Source organism: Carassius carassius, chromosome 16 (assembly GCF_963082965.1).
Source record: "Carassius carassius chromosome 16, fCarCar2.1, whole genome shotgun sequence".
Taxonomy (NCBI): domain Eukaryota; kingdom Metazoa; phylum Chordata; class Actinopteri; order Cypriniformes; family Cyprinidae; genus Carassius; species Carassius carassius.
The window spans coordinates 7,637,922-7,658,931 of record NC_081770.1 but is presented as its reverse complement, the minus strand read 5'-3'; the positions used below and the strand labels follow the sequence as shown (position 1 = coordinate 7,658,931).

At 36.8% G+C, this 21,010-nt stretch overlaps 3 protein-coding genes across 3 annotated transcripts in view; 1 reads left to right on the top strand and 2 right to left on the bottom strand.

Annotated features, from left to right (window-relative positions):
- LOC132159328 (carcinoembryonic antigen-related cell adhesion molecule 1-like) overlaps window positions 1-21,010 on the top strand; it is a 449,528-nt gene that overhangs the window by 41,004 nt on the left and 387,514 nt on the right. The gene's annotated exons all lie outside the window — the stretch shown is intronic.
- LOC132159247 (HMG domain-containing protein 3-like) lies at window positions 3,284-9,980 on the bottom strand. Its single transcript, XM_059568786.1, has 9 exons — window positions 9,792-9,980; window positions 7,924-8,063; window positions 7,625-7,829; window positions 7,439-7,543; window positions 7,161-7,351; window positions 6,944-7,085; window positions 5,819-6,466; window positions 4,229-4,289; window positions 3,284-3,305 (listed from the first exon to the last, which is right to left on the bottom strand). Exons 1-9 carry the CDS (start codon window positions 9,949-9,951, stop codon window positions 3,284-3,286), a joined length of 1,674 nt encoding a protein of 557 aa, XP_059424769.1. The 5' UTR covers window positions 9,952-9,980.
- LOC132159248 (uncharacterized) lies at window positions 3,391-5,582 on the bottom strand. The gene is made up of 11 exons (XM_059568787.1): window positions 5,471-5,582; window positions 5,285-5,404; window positions 5,157-5,204; window positions 4,960-5,043; window positions 4,814-4,879; window positions 4,610-4,698; window positions 4,229-4,289; window positions 4,075-4,125; window positions 3,829-3,873; window positions 3,694-3,755; window positions 3,391-3,484 (listed from the first exon to the last, which is right to left on the bottom strand). Exons 1-11 carry the CDS (start codon window positions 5,549-5,551, stop codon window positions 3,391-3,393), a joined length of 801 nt encoding a protein of 266 aa, XP_059424770.1. The 5' UTR covers window positions 5,552-5,582.

Here is a 21,010-nt window from a genome sequence, read left to right as displayed (position 1 = left end):
TGTCAAGAAGTATGTTATGCGAGACAGTATCAAAGGCAGCGCTCAAGTCAAGAAGGACAAGTATAGTTTAAAGCCCAGAGTCACCTGCCAACAGTAGATCAATGGTTATTCTGACAAGAGCAGTCTCAGTGCTATGGTCGGGACGAAAACCAGATTGGAATTGTTCATACAAGTTATTATTGGACAGATGTTCATGAATTTGAATTGCAATACACTTTTCAACTACCTTAGAGATGAATGGTAAATTTGAAATTGGATGAAAATTTTCAAAATCAAATGGATCACCCCCTGGTTTCTTAAGTATGGGTGTAATAATAGCAGATTTAAGAGATGGAGATACAAAACCAGAACCAAGTGAAGCATGAACAATTTTAGTAATCAACGGCAAAAGGGCTGGTAAACAAGCTTTTACTAAAAGAGTTGGTAGAGGGTCTAATTGATAAGTCGAAGATTTAGATTTACCTATCAGACCCACTATCTCTGAAATAGTTGGTAGTGTAAAGTTGGAGAAGACAGAGTGGGGAGGTGTGTGAGTGATAGACTGACAAGAGTCATTGTGAAGAGTACCAGTAAGTAATTGCCGATGTACATTTTCAACCTTAGATGTAAAAAAAGTCAAAAAGCGATCACATAAGTCAGTGGAATACATATCAGATGGCAAGGAATCAGGTGGTTTCAGAATATTGTTTACCACCAAGAAAAGAGACCTAGAGTTCCCATTGCTAACTCCAATTACATTAGAGTAGTAATCGGATTTAGCTGTAGTCAGTGCATTTTTATAATTTTGAATATGTTCAGCATACATGTCTTTATGAACAGTAAGGCCAGACCTGGCGTACAGCCGCTCTAACCTACGGCCTTTAGTTTTAAGTTCACGCAGTGTAAACACTTACCACCCCTACAATGACTGCACTTCAAAGGACCCCTCTGTCAAGCTCCTGAAGTTTGCAGATGACACTACAGTGTTTCCACTGTTGAGCTAAAACCGGGCGTGCTAGTCCGTGCCAGGGCCAGTCGCGTTTCCACTGTCACTTCCGAGGCCTGACGTGCCTCGTCGGGGCTTACTCGGGGGCCAACGGCCAGGGTTTTTTGGCCCGACGAAAACCTGGATTATAATCACCATACAAGGCAGAAATATTTATAAGCGATGTAAAAGGATATGCATGCTAAACATGTTACCATAGTAAACATGGTAAATATGACTGGTGGAAGAAATGAGACATCAACTTCTTATTCTCTATCACAATCGTGTATTTATTTAGTAACTTATATTATCTGTCATAAGTCTGGTCTCGAGAGTTTAGCTCCATGTTGCCTATCATAAAAAAAAAATATAATAATATTTTTGTTTGAGAACTTTTATAAAAATAGAGATATTATCATTCATCCTAAATGTGACGGCTACTGTGGCTACAAATAAACAGAAACAGACTCGACTGAATAAGCAGGCTATTTCCTATTATTTAAGCCTTCACAATAAATAAATAAAATAGAAATAAGTGTATTTCTGTGTGATTAATTTTGAGTCCTGATAAATTAATTCATTATGATCAACGTATAACTTATTCTATAGTAAAACACCGATGTTTTTGAATTTGAATATTTAACAAAGCAAGCAAACAAACGGCTGCTTTTATCATGTTCATTTTGTGATCGCGCATGTTCCAGTGACTTATTTCTTAGTTTTCTGATAACTTCTCTTTGTTGGTGAAATGATGAGGTTGCATGACGTTGTTTCTGAGAGGCATGTAAAGGGAGTGTTTTAGTGACATGCAGCCGAGCTTCAGGCCCTGACTGTGGAAACCCTGTGCTATTCTGGCCTCGTTGCTACTGGCCCGAGACTATCAGCCCCGCCCGTCCCGGCCAAGAAGTCCTCGCTGCAGTCTGTAGCACGAAGACGTAGCTGGATCAGATCCAATACGTAGTTAATGGAGGTGTGTTTTGGCGACGTCATAGACGCATGCGCAGTACCGATCGCTGGATTATAATGCGCATGCGCTAGTCTTAAGTGACATGCATGCTCAATATTGAATCGAGATGTTCTAACCTATGGTTCTAACCTGTGTAGTAGTAGTTCTGATAAATAGTAATACGTAATTATTGATGAATAATTATTTACATAAATGTGATTAAGTTGTCCTAGTTTCTCTCGACATACATGCAAAATAGTTAATTTTACAACATTTTAAATCACGATTTTAAACCTAAATTTGATGGATTAATAACCTGTCGTCACCACAAGTATTTTTTTAATGCGTGTATATAGAACATTTTAAAATTAAGCAATTTTATTTTATTCAGGTCATATTTGCTGTTTAGTGGAAGCAAAAATGATTGTCTCTGTAATTTTAATCCTAAAGCTACAATACGGTCTGTAAACAACTTAACATACCAGTACACATTCAAGGGAAAAATGCAAAAAAAAAAGACAGCATTAAGAATTCTTTAATGACTCATTTTTTCCATATTGATATGTACATAAGGTTCCCCTTATTTGCTCTTCAGTGTTTGCAGGACATGTACGTACATTTAAAAGAAAAGAAGAAGAAAAGAAAAGAAAAAGAAGAAAAGAATTTAAGCTTAATGTATAAACATTCAGATCAAGTAGTTGTCACTCAGTTGTCCTTGGGGCTATAGTGATTCCCATCACAGATGAAGCAGTCTGCTGAGCAGTAACCTTCAAAGTCTTTGGTTGAGTAAAACGCAAGAAGGATTCCTTTCCTTCCATCTCCAACATAGCCTGGCGGGAAGTCTTTAAATAAGATCCCACAGCAAAGGCAACTCGTCACTTTATATGGCACTCGAAACCTCTCCTTGTACTCACTGGAGAATGCACTCCAGTTGACAACACCTATTGTAAGAAAGAGATTTAAAGTAATAATACATTTTGAGCAAAGCTTGAAATGCATTTGCAGTTTGAACGTAATGTGTGGAACTGTTTACTGGTAAAAAAAATAAAACTAATAAAATGAAATCACTTACTGTCAAGCCAGGCAAAATGAGCCTCTTTTCTGAATGATGCTTCACTAACAACATCATGGAAAATCCTGCACGTCAGAGACAGCCTGAAGAAAGACACATCTCCATCTTCTTTGACCACATTCATGAGGATACATCTCAGGATCTCAGCTGGCATCTGCTCAGCAATTTGTTAAATATTATTCAATATAAAATACTAGTCAAATAATAGCATACATTTAACATGTTAAAAATAAAAACATTTGGAATAGGGAAAACTCCCACCTTACTTATGTCCACCTCATCTGGCACCTCTAGCACCTCATCAGCTTCCATTTCCAATTCTCCTAAAGAAAGAAATTATATTCACACCAATAGAATAATCATGAAATATTTATGGAAAATATAACTTGAACATGTTATCATCAGTTGTCAGATTAGTTGTTGCAAACCTATTTTAGTTAAAGTTATACCTGTCTTCATTTCTTTGCGCCTTTTTCTGAGAAGCTTTCTTTCAGCATCTGATCTTAAATTATAAAAAAAAAAAAACAAGTGAACTACAGTTTGCCTAGCAAGTACTTACTCCACACAGGAAAAAACACCATAAAATACCAAATACTGTGCAAATTAACATCATTAAAGAGAGGACAAAAAACTGCTACTTCTACTCCTCCTTCAACTACTAATACTAATAAATGTGTTTTATTTATTGGAAGTACTTGCAAATAGGCTTACTTGACGGGATAATTTGTTAGCAGGAGCAAGCACCACCATCTCCTTACTGCAGCCATGTCAGACTGGAAAATATGCTTAATGTAAATCACCCTTTGAGAATATACTTTTCCAAAATTATTAGTTTTGATAGCTCACCTCAGCAAAATCAAAGAGACCTCCCATTACAACATAGAGTGTGTACTGTAACATTAAGAGTAAGTTACATCAAAACAGACATAAATAATAGTAATGAACTTTAATTAAATTGTTTTAGGAGACTGCATCAATATCTTAAGTTAGTTGGATATTGGTTTTGCTCAAACCACAAAATAAATTAATGACAGCAATCTGACAAAGTTATCAAAAAAAAAAATATTATTGTTATCAAACAATTCTTCCTACCATCAACACAAATACTCCACAGTTATTTGAACAATTCTGCCTTGGAGCACCCTGTTGAGTTCATTTGAAATAAACATGTTATAATTATTCAAAAATAAACTGTGTTTGAATATCTGAAATGTAATTTAGTTATGGCAACAAGAAAACTGCTTACTTTGAGATCATCACGTCCATACTCCTTCCACGGCCCAGGATGTAGTTGCTGTGCAAGTTTTCTACAAAGCATTAAACCACAACAACAATTAAAACAAAAATGGATTAAAAAAAATTATAGTAAAAATGCTAATAAACAAACAAACAAACTGGGGTGGAACAACCCCAAACAAATTTGACTCATTTATCATTGTTTAAACAATTTTATCTATAAACTATAATAGAATTCCAGCGATTAGGTAAATGTAAATAGTTTAAGCATCAATGAAAAATGAGCCATAAAACAAAAAAACAAAATGCATGCAAATGGATGTATGGCACAAAAACAGAACTACCATAATCCTGAACTAATTTTGAACTCTTAATATTTTTCTGAAAAAACCTGTAGGGACCAATGAAACGACAATCGCTGAAGTCAGTGCCGTACAGTGAATCAAGCAAATACATCTCTCTGCTTTTTGGTTTCATGATCTGTAAAACTGGTTCTATTAAGTGATTCTTGGAAGATACAATTATTAGTTATGTCAAAATATCTCTGTGTTACTTGCATTAAGGAGAACTGATCATTTAAACATAAAATACTTACACATATCATCCAATGGTTTGTAGCCCATGAAGGCAGTAAGATGAAGTCACATCTTGCTATATGTTCCTAATACAGACAACAAACATTTTTAAACACCACCTAAAATGACCCTACTTTACTTCTATTAAAATTTCAGTCATACTTACAGGTAAGTTAGCTGAAGGGTCTGCACAGAATGGTGGCAACCATGTCACTGTCACATATGAGCTAAAACAATGGACCTTTATGTTCTGGTAGATACCATTTAAAATTACAGTTAATTTGATTGCATATAAAGGATCACTTATGCACACTTTCCTAAAAAAAAAAAAAAGGTTCCACACAGCAGACAGGAAAAAATTACCTTTAAGTCAGCAATATCCCTGACAACTGATAGGCAGGCATTCAAAATCTGTAATTTGAGATAAAAAAAAAAATTCATATTCGCTCATCACAAAACAAAAACATTTTTGTGCATGTGATAAAACTCACAGTCCCTTCAACATCATTTGGATGGCCCAAGGTAATAAAATCTGATCTGTCCAGAATTGTTGCTCCTACTTGAGCCAAAAATTGTTGTTGTGATTCCTTTTCATTTAAAGCATTTTTTATCTAGAAAAACAAAAACAATTGTAAGCATGATTACTTTGCATGAAAATGCAAAATAATTCAACATACCATCTTAATTTGGTCACTGCTTTGTGGATGCATCCAGCATGCCCTGTTTGGCTGCACATTTCGTAGGGCTGTCAAGTCCATCAATGAACCCCGGCTGGGGTCTGAAAAGAGACAAAATATTATGACCCAACTGTGCTAAGTGAAGTGAGATTTTACAAGTGCAGTGTTTATCATGACATTACTTACAGTGTACTGGATCTATTTGTGTAATATCACATGAGAGTCTCTTACTATCATTTAAGGACTGTGGAGGCGTACCTTCACATACAGGACAAGAAAAATCTATTTTACAATATGTGACAAAATTACTGGTCATTGTAAGATGTAAAAATAATAATAAAAACTTACCAAGTACTATCTGACCATAATCATTGAAGGTTAACTGATCACTAGGTGATACAACTTTTTTCAGGCTGTCCTCCATGTTTTTATTCTGTGCGATGTTATAATGGTGAATGATGTTGCGCATCAAAAATGTGTGTCCTGATGGCGTGAGCATGTTAAGGAAATAATTGTTTTTGCGCATTGCAGCAAAAAGTTGCTCTGCGGTTTGAGTATTTACCCAGCCACAAAGTTCTGGGACTACCTGGACTCTCCTAAGAGCATCTCTTGGGTCTTTTGTATTGAATTCGTGGAATCTGTCATACAAAGCATAATGCTCTGATGATCCAGTCAAAGGATGGCAGTTGGTATCCTCCTCCTCCTTCTTATTTTTCAACCATGTTAGATTAACTTTGAGCTTGCCTTCTTTTGCTAGCTGGATATTGGCTGTAGTTGGTTCAGCAAGTCTCCCTTCATGGGGACTGAAAGGTATAGAATCTGCTTCACGAAGATTAACGTGTGCTGCAAGTCCTCTAGCAAAGTCGTATATAACAACATTAGGAAAGTGCTTCCAACTCAGCAGCAAGTCCGCAAAGTCTCTGGGAGACTCTGCTCTTATGTTGAATTTGATGGAATAGACTACTCCACAAGGACATGTAATGACTGCCCAGCCACCTAAGAGAAAAGTACAAAAGTACAATTTAAAGAAAGTACAGTTTAGAAAATGACAAAATCATTACAATGGTTACTTAAACAAAAATTACAAGTAACACTTCAACTATTAACTTAATTTTTCATAATTTAGTTTAGTTTTTCACTAGGTTTTCATAATTTCTTCATACCATACTCGTAAATTTTGAGTAAATCTACCTACTTTTACCAACATTTTGTCAGTGGGTTGACTCAGAGACTAGTTTAAACAGTATTAATTAACCCATGAATAAATTGCAAGTATTTTCTTACAGCAAATGAAATTTGTTATCTGCCAATGAAAGCATTATTGCTGAAAATGAAATGTCCATCAACATAAATTTAAAACTCCTGGGACATTATTATTATTTTTTAATCAAAGCTATAACTTTATGTATTATTAAGATATATTATTATTATTATATACATAGATATTTAAGTGATAAGAGTCAGTCAATTTACCAGAAGCACCCCAAATCTGCTGGAAGATTTTGTCGTACGCTGAGCGGTTTTGCATCTCCGTCCGCAAACGTAACACAAGATCCATCCTTGATCCCTTGGTGTCCAATCCACATTCTTTGCACAGCTTCCTCACTGCATCAACCTAAACATATGACAGACTTTGGTTAAAACCAAAATTGTTGCAAAACGTAATTAGATGTTGTAAATTTGTTCTTACCTTAAGATTAAAGAGCTCATCACCTAACCTTTCCTCTGTGACGTCAAGATCTGGAACATCACAGGACTTTTTTTTTTGTAGTTTTGCATGCTCAGTGTTTAAAACAATGTCTGAATTCCGGGTATTAGGTCCAATCCAAGGAGCCCAGGAATCATAACTGGGACGAACTACAAAGGGGTTTTTCCTGCCACCTTAAGAGAAATACAGAGTGTACAAGTACATTAAAGAATTTCTTTAGTTACACAGACCTAAATAATATTACACATTAAATAACTTACTTGAAAGAAATCCCCGGCCAATCATCTCCATCGTTACGGATTCCCAAAAAGAGACAATGTTTGTATCACCCTTGAATTCTGATGGTGGTGTGGCTATTTCACTGACTGCAACACACAAATTCACAAATCAGGAACATGCTGTTTTTAGAAAGCATGTGTAATACAATGTACACAACACATACTTACAAGGAATACTGAAGACTCCTTTTTTGTGGAGATCCATGATCACCACTTTGGGGTGATAACCACAATTGATGCATGTGTAAGAATAGTCATGGCTGCCCAAGGCTTCAAAGTGGAGGTAACCATGGAGCACTGTGTCTTTGCTGGGAAATTTTGCTTTGGCAGTGGCTTCAAGTATGCTCATTACTCTGCTAACAGCAGTGTGATTCTAAGAATATTCACAGAGTATATAAAAAAAAATGTTACATGACATAACACGTATTACATGAAACAATATTAACATCAGTAGTTGTACATATTACCTGAAGAGCATTGCGAAAAATCAGACACAAGTGTAGAGAAAGCAGAAGGTGGTCATTGAAGTTATGGATACCATCAGTGAATTCCTGGTACCTGTACATCATGCTGCAGTTGCTGCAGACTTTGTAGTAAGTTGAAATTCCTTAAATTGAGAGCAGAAAAGTTAAACACAAAATAACAGTACACTCTTTAAATAGAATGTTTTATTTAACAATATTTACCTTCAACTACCCCAGTGAAGGTCAGAATCTTTGCTCGTGAGGTTATAATAATTGGGTCACTTAGAACATGATTACCCTCACATTCGGAGCAGAACACTTCTTCAGGAATTAGTTGGTGTCTAAAGTCACTACCATGTTGTAGACCACCAACCAAATTTTCAGGAAAGTCCACAGGTAGAGATTTATTTTTAAAAAAATAGCGTACCATCCTCTCTATTCCATCATCATTAGGTGGGTACTGACGATCACTACAGTCATCCACACTCTCAGGATGCGGTTGAGGTTTCTGCATGGAATCAATCCTTTCGGTGGTCTTCACCTTCTGGAATAGAGCTCTCTCATTTTGAAATAAATGCCATTTAGCTATTGCTTTATGAATACATGACTGTTTTGTTTTATTACATGGACAGGCCCATGTGATCTTCTTACTGTCATATACAACAGTAACTCTTCCAAGTCTACAGTAATAAGACATTTTTGGCTCATACACTGATATATATTTTTTCGTTGAGGGCCCAGCAAATGTGATCTCTACAGAAAGTGGCACATCTTCTTTGTTTGCCATGCATTGCCTTTCGATGCATGCATCTTTCCTACTTTCTCCAAACCATTTTTCTTTCACCATCTCTGTTAGGGCTTCCTCTTTGAGATTAACAGAATTGCCATCATCTTTGGGACAGAAAGCTAAAGACATGAGATGGCAGCACTCAAATGGTTTCAGGCCACTCCTTTGAGCAAATTCAGCACTGGCATTGCATTGGTCTAGTTCACACATAACTTTGTCATTTACACCCCAAATCTTTTTTTGAACATGGATGGGAAGAGATGGTGCACTGAAAGATTTTGCCACTGCAAAAATTCCATGCTTACTGTCAATGCACTGGCAAAGTAGATGTCGTTCTGATGTGATGGCCTCTTTAACTGTGGTGTGCTTTCTTCTAATGTGAACACGTAAGTTTTTTTTATTCAATTCCATATCACAGTGATCACATCTAATTCTTTTCTTCTTTGGTTGAAGACGATTTACTGTTGGTTGCACTGGTGGAACATGGACAGCAGAAGTAGTCGGAGATGGAAATACTTGGGTGGATGCAGAAAGAGAAAATTGAGCTTCAGAAGGAGGGCAAGTTGTCCCAGATTGCAAAGGTAGACATAAGGGACTTGTCCCAGATTGCAAAGGTAGACATAAGGGACTTGTCCAAGACTGTGTCATTGGTGGAGACCGAAACACTGATGTAACTGGAGATGAAGATGTTCGGATAGCCATGGGGCATGACAGGGGAGGCGCCTGTGTAATGACATGAGAAGTCTGTGCCAAAATATTTGGAAGTGGAGCAGTGGCTGCTGGGCTATGCAGGAGTGGAGACTGAGCTTCCTGGCCAGGAAATGCCAACTTTTGTTTACATTTTTTTAAATGAGTAATTAACTGCACTTTTCTTATTACTGTAGCAGGACAGTAACAGCAGTGAAAATGTGCATTTTCCCTACAGTGTGAATTGCACTTAACAATCACAAAATCTGGGGGGAAAAGTTACACAGAATACACACATGCATTACTCTGATCAAATTTTATAAAGCAAATTAATATTGTATTGTAATACAGTTTTTGTAATTAATACAGTATTGTATAGAGGTGAAATTATACTCACCATCATGATGTACTGCCAATTTTAGATGATTCTCTACATGGCAATCAATGGACAGTTGTGATGTGGTTTTGTACGTCTCACAAAAAGGACAGTGATACAGGTTACAGCACCGTGTGCACCTTGAAATTACAGGGCAACTGCCCTTTTTAAAGACATTCATCTAGAACAATACAATAACAAATAAATAATAATCAGTAACCGAGCAAAATCATGTTAATTTTACATTAGCCCTGCAGTCTGTCCATATGGTATTATGTTCTGAAGTATAAGATTAAAATGAGAATCACTGTGATACAATCAATATTGTTAAATAATCCATCGTTTTTCTGCAGATTCTTCAAAGAAGATCAAAGCAAGTGCGATTGTTCTTCTTCTTCTTCTTCTTCCCTTTTTTTGGAGATTCGCACCAATTTCGCGCATTACTGCCACCTACTGTGCACTCAATCCAGAGACTCTACCTCCTTTCCCCATCAAGTGCGATTGTTCACCAACTCTCTACCTTATATACTGTCTATGCTCTCTACTAGTGCGCAATCGGCGCATGCATATGACGTCACAAAACACGCCACCGCGCATGCGCGTAACAGCGTCCACTACGTATTGGATCAGATCCAAACACGTCATCGTGCTACAGGCTGCAGCGAGGGCTGTCTCGTCCCGGCCCGGCCCGGCCCATTTAAAGTGACATGACATTCAGCCAAGTATGGTGACCCATACTCAGAATTCGTGCTCTGCATTTAACCCATCCAAAGTGCACACACACATACACCGTGAACACACATAAACCGTGAACACACACACACACACACCGTAAACACACACCCGGAGTAGTGGGCAGCAATTTATGCTGCGGCACCCGGGGAGCAGTCGGGGGTTCAGTGCCTTGCTCAAGGGCACCTAAGTCATGGTATTGAAGGTGTAGAGAGAACTGTACATGCACTCCCCCCACCCACAATTCCTGCCGGCCCGAGAACTCACAACCTTTCAATTGCCAGTCCAACTCTCTAACCATTAGGCCACGACTTCCCCACTTAGGCCACGACTTAAAGCCCTGGCTCGTACTGGCCCGACAGTGGAAATGCGGCTAAGGATGGAGACGAGTCTGCTTACAGACAGGAGGTTAAGGAGCTGGCTGAGTGATGCAGTCTTAAGGAGAAACCCCCCTGCACTCCCCCCACTCACCATCATGAACAGCACTGTGATTGCAGTGGAGTCATTCAGGTTCCTGGGCACCATCTCTCAGGATCTAAAGTGGGACACTCAAATAGACTCAAAAAAGGCCCAACATAGGTTGTACTTCCTTCACCATATGAGGAAAGTTCAACCTGCCACAGGAGCTGCTGAAACAGTTATATTCAGCCATCATTCAGTCTGTCCTGTGTTTATCCATTAACTGTCTGGTTTGGTTCAGCTACCAAATGAGATGTCAAGAGACTACAACAGACAGTCAGGACTGCTGAAAGGATTACTGGTGCCCCCCTGCTCAGCCTCCAAGATCTTTACAATCTTTACAGAGTGAGGAAAAGGGTTAAAAAAAATCACCTTGGACCCCTCACACCCAGCCCACTCTCTCTTCCAGCAGTTTCCTTCTAGTCGGGTCTACAGAGCACTGACCATCAGAACAGCCAGACGACAGAACAGTTTTCCCGCAGTCTATATTGAGCCTGAACAATTAATCCTTCATAATTATATATCATCCATCACAAATAACATAGTTATCTGACATATTTATATTAAACTGCACACTTGTATATAACACATCTGCACTCTAATAAAATATCTGTACATTTATCTAAACAATTACACTCTTTTCCCTATACACTACATCAATACTGTGTTATTCCTATGTATGTACGCACTATTATGTATGCCTGTTGTACTTTCTTCTACACTGGAAACTCCTGTCGCCAAGCCAGATTAATTGTGTGTGTAAACATACTTGGTAATAGGCCTCTTCTGATTCTGATTCTAAAGTCCCACATTACCACTTTGTTTCTAATTTTCCTATTATTATCATAAATTAGCTTTTTGGGGGGATCTTAAAGGTTAAATATTAATTAAAAAATGTAACACTGTGGTCGAAAACAGACAAGAGGGAGAAAAAAAACAACCTTTAGACAAATAGATAAATCCTTTTTCTAACACCAGTTTGCATATGGTATGTTTTCCTGTGTTCATAAAGGGACAATTCATTTGATTTAGTATCATTTAACTGATCAAAACCGTGATGTCCACAATAGGGATATGCCAGTATCATATTTTCCTGTTGCGGTTAATTGATAATGCTTTTATCACAGTATACGGTATTATCACGGTATTGAAATTTTGTTTTAAAAAAGTGATCATAATGCAGTATAACAGGCTAAATAACTTTTTTTTTTAAGTGCAAAAGAATTATAAAAACCAGTAGATATCACTTCACAATAAGACATCATTAGTTAACCTTAGTTAATGCATTAACATTCAAGGCAAGGCAACTTTATTTATATAGCACATTTCGTACACAATGGTAATTCAAAAAGAAAGTACAAAAAAAGTAATGAAGAAAAATAATCATAAAAACAAAACAAGCAATTTAAGAACTTGAAAATTATTAAAAAATTGACTTAAAATGAATTTAAGACAGTTTAAAAATAGAATATGATTTTAAATAAAATACATTGCAATACATAAAATATAGAGTAATCAGTTCGGACATCGCATAGTGCTCATTCAATAAATACACAGCTAAACAATGAGCAATAGCTACATTTGCTATAGATGTTATTAATCTTTGTTATAAAATCTTGAAAGTCTTAGTTCATTTTAGCTCATTAAATAACACAGTTGCAACTTTCAATTTTAACAATGTGTTATTAAATATTGGAATACCTAAGATTAATGAATGTTCAGAATAATTTTTCATTGGCAGTTTATGTTAACTAATGAAGCCATAATGTAAAGTGTGAATGAACTATAAAAGTTTTCATTGTATTAATTTTCACTTTCAAAGAATATCTAGGGCATTTGTAGTCCAGATAATATAAAATAAAAATAATATTTGAAGATAAATAGCCTATTAAGTCTAAATATTTCAGTAGTTTACTGTGTTTACAAGGTAAGGGCTGCATTTAGCGCCATCTGCTGTCAGAGAGTGTATGTGCTTTCATTCAGCGTCTCTCACTTGTTCCTCCATGTGCTTCTCATGCCTGCTTGTTTACATCTTTCAAGCAACATACAGCTGATGTTGTGAATTTTAAGCAGCTGATGGGAATATTCTTAAAATGCATTCCAAATTCGGAATAATTTGTAATGTATATTTATTCACGGTATTTAGAAGTGCCCATGATAACAATATTGTGCATATTTATAACCGCAATATATGCATTACCGAATGCCGGCACAAGTCTAGTCCACAGTGACTGCATCATCATTTCTGATGTCAGATTGGCTAGGGAACACTGAACACATGGATGTACCAGACTGCAAATTCTAGTAATACTCCAAAGAACAAAACAGTTGTTTCCAGTTTAATATTTTCAAAGCTCTTTTGGAGGTCCTCCACGTGTCTCTTTGCAAATATAAAAAAGGTTTATTAGGCAAAATTCAAATGCAGAAGTAGCACAATGGGAAATCAGAAATGGCAAAGAAAAAAAAAAGAAATCATAATAATATAAACCATTTAAAATGTAAATTACTCTACAAAAAAGGCACACTGAAATCAAACACAAACAAAAAAAAAAAAAAAAAAAAAAAAAAAAACATTATAAATTCTAAAGCCAAACAATCATCAAATTAAAAACCACTACAAATTAAAGAAAATCTTGAGTTAGGCCAAAACGTTTGGTTTCCTTTTTATAGTACCTGGAATAATAGGGTTTGTCATCCCACTCCTTTGTAGTCCTACACATGGGTAATGTAGTTCCTACTTTCATCCCCATTGCATACACAGAAGCATTGCCATTTTATGTTTGACATACGTGCACATGATATGTTGAATGTGTTTCTTACAAAATATACACAGCTTTTCAATACACAAAATTTAACTGATGGACTTCTTTTGATTACTACAGTAGTTAACTATTTTGATGTTTATAAATCAGCCGATTAAACTCATTCTAAAGTGAAAAGATGATCAGCTGTCAATCTTTGTAGTTTATCAACGATTTATTATATCTAAGGAAGTTTGATGTCTGACTTTCAATTATTGACAGTTTTTGATGTATTCTGTATTTGATTTCACTGTAAAGCCATTCTATAAGGGCATAAACTGTGAAGCTCATAACACCAGGACAGGTAAAATCCTTTCAACCTACAAACTAAAACCCACATCAAAACCAATCGCCACCTACAAGCTGTTTGTCCATCCGGCAGATCAAACAACAAAACTGGCTGAAACAGGTTTCTGTTTGACTCATGAGCTGCTTCACACCTCAGTAAATAAAATAAAAAAAGAGTGAGAAGACATTGTTTTAACTTTCGGTTTCGCAATTTTCAGCGATGAAATGATTATAAAACATAATTTTTTTTTTTTTTTATCAAATATGTTCTACTATTAAAAACGTCTTAAGCATTTATAGCTATATATCATGCATAAAGGCCATGTGATTTCTACCAACTAGCACTAGAAGCATCACACTTTGCAGTGGGAGGATTCACATACCAGAAGAAAGGGCACAAGCATAGACTTTACTAAACAACTGCAGGAAATGTTTCACAAGTTTGCATTGTTCTGTTTATGCTGGTGGAATTTGACCGGTAAGTTATAAAATCATTTTTATGGCTTCATTTATTTTCATTTCAGAGTTATAAAGCTGCTGCTACTGTTCAAATTAACTTTAATTGGTGTTCTTCCCAGATAAATGAAATCAAACTGAGATGTTGTTGTGAGATATAATCTGAGATCATATCTTTCACCACTGAAAGTGTCCAGCTCCAATTAACTTGTCATGAAACCTCACATATTTATCTTGCTTAAGGCTAATAACATATTAAAGATCACATTAATTGTTCTCACACAACCTAACGATATAGAATTGGTCAATACATTTTATTTCAAAGGTTTGGGATGTCAATTCACATTTAGAATTTATTTTAGGTTTTAAAAACCAGCAAGCGTCTTAATTTGTTCTTGTGCCTTTTCCAGGTATGTTGGGTGGTGATGAAGTCAAGTCAGTGATGGAAGGAGATTATGTCACTTTACAAACTGACACCACTGAAATACAAGACAATGACATGCTGTGGACATTTGGAGCTGAAGGCTCTCTCATAGCTCAAATCAGAAGACAGAAAAAAATCTTCCCTGATGGGAGATACAGAGACAGTCTGAAGCTGGACAATCAAACTGGATCTCTGACCATCACAAACATCACAACTCAACACGCTGGAGTTTATGAAGTAAAGATACGTGGAGTGAAACGGTCATCAAAAACATTCATTGTTCATGTCTTTTGTGAGTAAAAAGCTATCTTTTTCCTGTCCTTCAAATATTTTAGTTTTATTAAAGCAATATAACACAAGTTAACCTCGAATAACCACATAAAATAAAAAGTTCAAGTTTATTTGTATAGCACTTTTTACAATACAAATCGTTACAAAGCAACTTTACAGAAAATTATGTTTCTACAATATTTAGTAGTAGCTTATAAGTGGTGACTGTCAGTTTGTGTGTGTATGACAGGATTTTTTTAAAAATCAATACAAGACGTAGTCAGCCAGACGATAAACATTATTAATATTATTAATAATTAATAATTATCATATGATGCAATCACAATTGTAGCAATATTTGTTAGTTCTGTTGTTGATTCAGGGTTAGCATCATCTGAGGTCCTCTGAGGGTCAGCATCATCTCTTCTCAGGTGTTCTGGATCCAGACTGGAGCTTGTGTAAATCCTAGTTACCACGGGATGTAAATCCCGTGGCAAAACATAGAAACAAATAGAGACATAATTAGCTGCTGTTCCAAGTAAAATTAATTAGTTTAGCCCAAGCTTAAGAATAAGAATGCTCATTTGATCAGATGCAACTACTGTACACTAACAATTTAAGAGATACATTATTCGAATGCTTGGCGAAAGAGATGCGTTTTTAATCTAGATTTAAACAGAGAGAGTGTGTCTGAACCCCGAACATTATCAGGAAGGCTATTCCAGAGTTTGGGAGCCAAATGTGAAAAAGCTCTACCTCCTTTAGTGGACTTTGCTATCCTAGGAACTACCAAAAGTCCAGCGTTTCGTGACCTTAGGGTGCGTGATGGGTTGTAGCGTGGTAGAAGGCTAGTTAGGTACGCAGGAGCTAAACCATTTAGGGCCTTATAGGTAAGTAATGATCATTTGTAACTGATACGGAACTTAATAGGTAGCCAGTGCAGAGACTGTAAAATTGGGGTAATATGATCATATTTTCTTGACCTCGTAAGGACTCAAGCTGCTGCATATTGGACTACCTGTAGCTTGTTTATTGATGAAGCAGGACAAGCACCTAGAAGTGCATTACAATAGTCCAGTCTAGAGGTCATGAATGCATGAACTAGCTTTTGTGCAAAAGTGACGTGACTCAAAGCCAAGAAGGGTGACCCATACTCAGAAATTATGCTCTGCATTTAACCCATCCAAAGTGCACACACACACACACACACACAAACACACAAACACACACACCGTGAACACACACCTGGAGCAGTGGGCAGCCATTTATGCTGAGGCATCCGGAAAGCAGTTGGGGTTTGGTGCCTTGCTCAGTGACGTGGTATTGCCAGCCTGAGACTCAAACCCCCTTAGGGTTAGGACTCAAACTCTCTAACCATTAGGCCACAACTTCCCCACAAATTCATGGTATACTGTAATGTTGATTATGACAACAACAAAAAAAGACTCATCTTTACAGCAAGGCAGTAGCCAGCCTTTTCAAATTGGTGAGGTCCGAAGAGATTTTTAAATCATTCCCTAATTATTGCATCAAAATTTGTTAATGCTTTAATATAGATAGTGGTGGATGATTTTAGGCAATCAGTTGGTTATTATTCATGTAACAATACATTTTACTTTTATAGTTTTTAATAACCATTGCTTTATAGCTGATAACTTTGTCTTGTGCTCTTTTGAATGTTTGTAGCATGATTTATGAAAATTATATGGAATGATATAGCATAGACTTCTTCATGGCTAGTGTTTACTAGTGGTGGGAAGATTCCCCAATATGCTTGGTGCATTTGCATAAAATGTTAAAGGTGGAGAAAGTGATTTCTGGCTGCCAATGTTGATATTTGAAGTCAACAAAACAAACATGCACTACCCCAAAAGGGTCTTGCCCATATTTTGATATATCTACCCCACACATCTGTGCCCAGCAGCAAACTCCCGCTCTCTCTTGTGAAGCAAACAAGGAAGTTACTAAAACTGCAATTCCGCTTGAGGCTGGCTGCAAAAGGTCACTACCCACATGTTTTTATACAGTCTATGATCTGTACTCAACCACGGCAAAGATTTGTTCCATGAAACAAAGCAAAACCAATGTTATGATTTACTTTAATATAGATTTAATTTTATTTTTCATATAGAATTCATTTTATTTTTATCCTAAATACCGTATGTACTACTGGCGTTCAATTAAAACAGACAATAATTACAAAATATCATTTTTTCTTTTTTATTGCAAATTGAATGTATAACACTTAAAATACAGTCTTTCAATGCTGGAACAGTTCATTTTCACAATTTCCCTGTATTATGAAATTGTGCATTGCATTGTAATGTATTCTCTGGATTTATCCTCACAAAGAATCTTTAGTCATCAAAAAAAATAAATAAAATAAAATAAAATACATAACCCGTCTGTAAAACCCAGGTGCTGCTCCAAAACGTGGCCACTACCATTGCTCACCATCCACTTTGTTAGTGACAAAAATTTATTCCCCCGAAAGACAAGTAGAAATGACAAACTTTTAAAAGACAAACCCCATACAGAATACACAAACCTCTCAAAACTATATCTTATTTGTTCTCTTGAATTATCAGTCTCAGGGTGGCTGACCTGCTCATGTCTTTCTTGATGCTTTATTGTTGCTGCCTTTAACACAAATACAAAAATGCAGTTAAACATTCCATTAAAAACTATAACAAACTAATTCTAAAACTAAGGAAAATAGTCAAAAAACTAGTTTAACCTTGCTAGCATATGGTTTCATTTTCTCAGTAGGCTACTGGCCAATAACACCTGAACAAAATTTCACAATAGTTAACAATGTTAATATAAGATAAGCGTTGCTGTTAACAATAATTTAAATTCAGTATGTTAATTAATTCAATATGCTGACAAAGTTGTTTGAAAGGAAAGCACAGTTTACCTTGGTAAAGTTTCCTCAATGTTAATGGGTAATTTGTCAATTTGTGTGCAAAAATCTAACAAAACACAGACACGCACAGACATACATACCATTTTACCTTGCTTGCTGGTCTTATTCTCTCATAAGGTGCATCGATACACAGTGCGGATGTTCTCCGGAACTCTTCCACTCTTAGAGTCTCATCCCTGGGCAAAACCCTAGGCACTACCCCACAGCGCAACACAACAAAAGACAATATAAAACCGATTATAATCAGTGATACTATCTACAACGGGTGCGGAGAGTAAAGTGATGCCCTGGTATATTTCTGACGTAGAGATGTACTCCAGTCGCTGGTACTGATTCTGACACGAAGGACAGACTGTGCCAATCATTACAAGCAATGTAACATGTCCAGTAGAGTCTGTCCCAAGCTGTTGTCATGTTGTAGACATGGTGCCAGACAAATCTTGATTTCTCCTCTCTAAACTGTAAACTCAAGCGTGTTCTCTCACTGCTGCTGCTGCATGAATATGACGCATCACAACACCATGGAGACCTGAGGAAAAGTGGGGATTAAAGACCAAAACCTGACTTGAAATAACAATCAGGGTTAAAATGGCTCCATAAATGACAAATTAAGTTCACACAATCTCAATAATTTGTGCACGCTTATTCTTAAGCAGCCCTTAATGTCTATCATGGATCAAATCGATCCACCAAGGCTAACAGCCCATGAGTCCTCATGACACAATGTGTTGTATTTTGTGTAAAAATGGATTAATACATGTTTTAGAATACTAATCTTACAAAGTTAATGTACCTGTACAATAAAACACAAAAAAATGTGTTAAAATATACTATATATTAATGTACTTTAATAATTTTATGCACAAACACTTGAATATGAATAGTAATAGAGCACATTTCTTTTAGGTTACAGTATCCACTAGTTGTTCTTGATCAATATTAAATGGATGCATGACTCTCATAAACTTATTTTAATACATATAAAGGATATAAACAGCTTAAGTTAAATATTATTGTACAAATAATTTGTATAAATAATTACAAAATGCTATTGATTGTGAATAAGATAGCAGTTTAACATTTTGCATTATTAATATATAGTTAAAATATATAAGTTAATTGTTTTTTACATGCAATTATACGAAATAAATCCAAACAAGATTTGTAATTAAGATAAAATATGTCGACAAATAAGAATAAATGCTGCACGTCACACTCAGCATGATGTCCGGCATGCACTTTGATATTTTAAGGAATATAATACACTCCTGCATTTAAATGCAGCTGCAGGATTTGCATTTTTATGACGTTTTATTAATCCGTCCAATCTCCATAGTTTCAATGATTTAGCTAAATCGTGCAGGTGTAATTTATTTCATTTCTTGTTTTAGTTAGGCCTTAATAATGGGAGCGACATTATTCAGTTTTACATTTTACTAAAATAAAGGATATAATACATGAAACACACAACAATTTCTTAATCAGTGTACAAACAGATATATTTTCCCAGTTTTGGCTGATCCCTGAAGCTACGATCACACCGGGGTGATCAGTCTTGGCTGGTCCCTGAAGCTACAATCACACCGGAGTGATCAGTCTTGGCTGGTCCCTGAAGCGTACAATCACACCAGGGTTATCAGAGAGAGAAGAGAGAAGAGAAGAGAAAGAGCTTTATTGCCAAGTATGCTTGCGCATACAAGGAATTTGTTTTAGTGACATAAGCTTCCAGTAAACAGAGACAACAACACACAGACAAAAAAAAAAAAAATTACAGGAGAATTACAAATTGGCAAATAAATAAGTGTATAAACAATTGTGCTATAAATGATAATGGAATAGGATTGAGTGAGATGCAGGAATGTTCTAGGATGGAGGGGTAACAATTAAATATAAGGATATTGCACATTTTTGCATAAGCATACGTTTAAGTGGGAAACATTTAACTGTTCATGAGGTAGATTGCCTGGGGGAAGAAACTATTCTTGTGCCTTGCTGTTCTTGTATTTGTGGCTCTGAGGCGCCGGCCAGATGGCAAAAGTTCAAAGATGGGGTGACTTGGATGTGAGGGATCCAGAGTGATTTTCTGAGTCCTTTTCCTCACTCTGGATGTGTACAGTTCTTGGAGGGTGGGCAGGGGAGCACCAATAATCCTTTCAGCAGTCCGAACAGTTCTCTGTAGTCTTCTGATATCTGATTTTGTAGCTGAACCAAACCAGACAGTAATTGAAGTACACAGGACTGACTCAATGACGGCTGAGTAGAACTGTTTCAGCAGCTCCTGTGGCAGGTTAAACTTCCTCAGCTGGCGAAGGAAGTACAACCTTTGTTGGGCTTTTTTCACAATGGAGCCAATGTGATTGTCCCACTTCAGGTCCTGAGAGATGGTGGTTCCCAGGAATCTGAATGACTCCACTGCAGCCACAGTGCTGTTCATGATGGTGAGTGGGGAAAGTGCAGGGGGGTTTCTCCTAAAGTCCACAGTCATCTCCACTGTTTTGAGCGTGTTCAGCTCCAGGTTGTTAAGACTGCACCAGACAGCCAGCTGCTCAACCTCCTGTCTGTAAGCAGACTCGTCACCGTCCTGGATGAGGCCGATGACTGTAGTGTCGTCAGCAAACTTCAGGAGCTTGACAGAGGGGTCTTTAGAGGTGCAGTCGTTGGTGTACAGGGAGAAGAGCAGAGGGGAGAGAACACATCCCTGAGGGGCACCAGTGTTGGTGGAGCAGCTGTTTGACATGAATTTCCCCAGTCTCACTAACTGTTGCCTATCTGTCAGAAAGCTGGTGATCCACTGACAGATAGAGCTAGGAACAGAGAGCTGGGTCAGTTTGGTCTGGAGGGTTGTTGGGATGATGGTGTTGAAAGCCGAACTAAAGTCCACAAA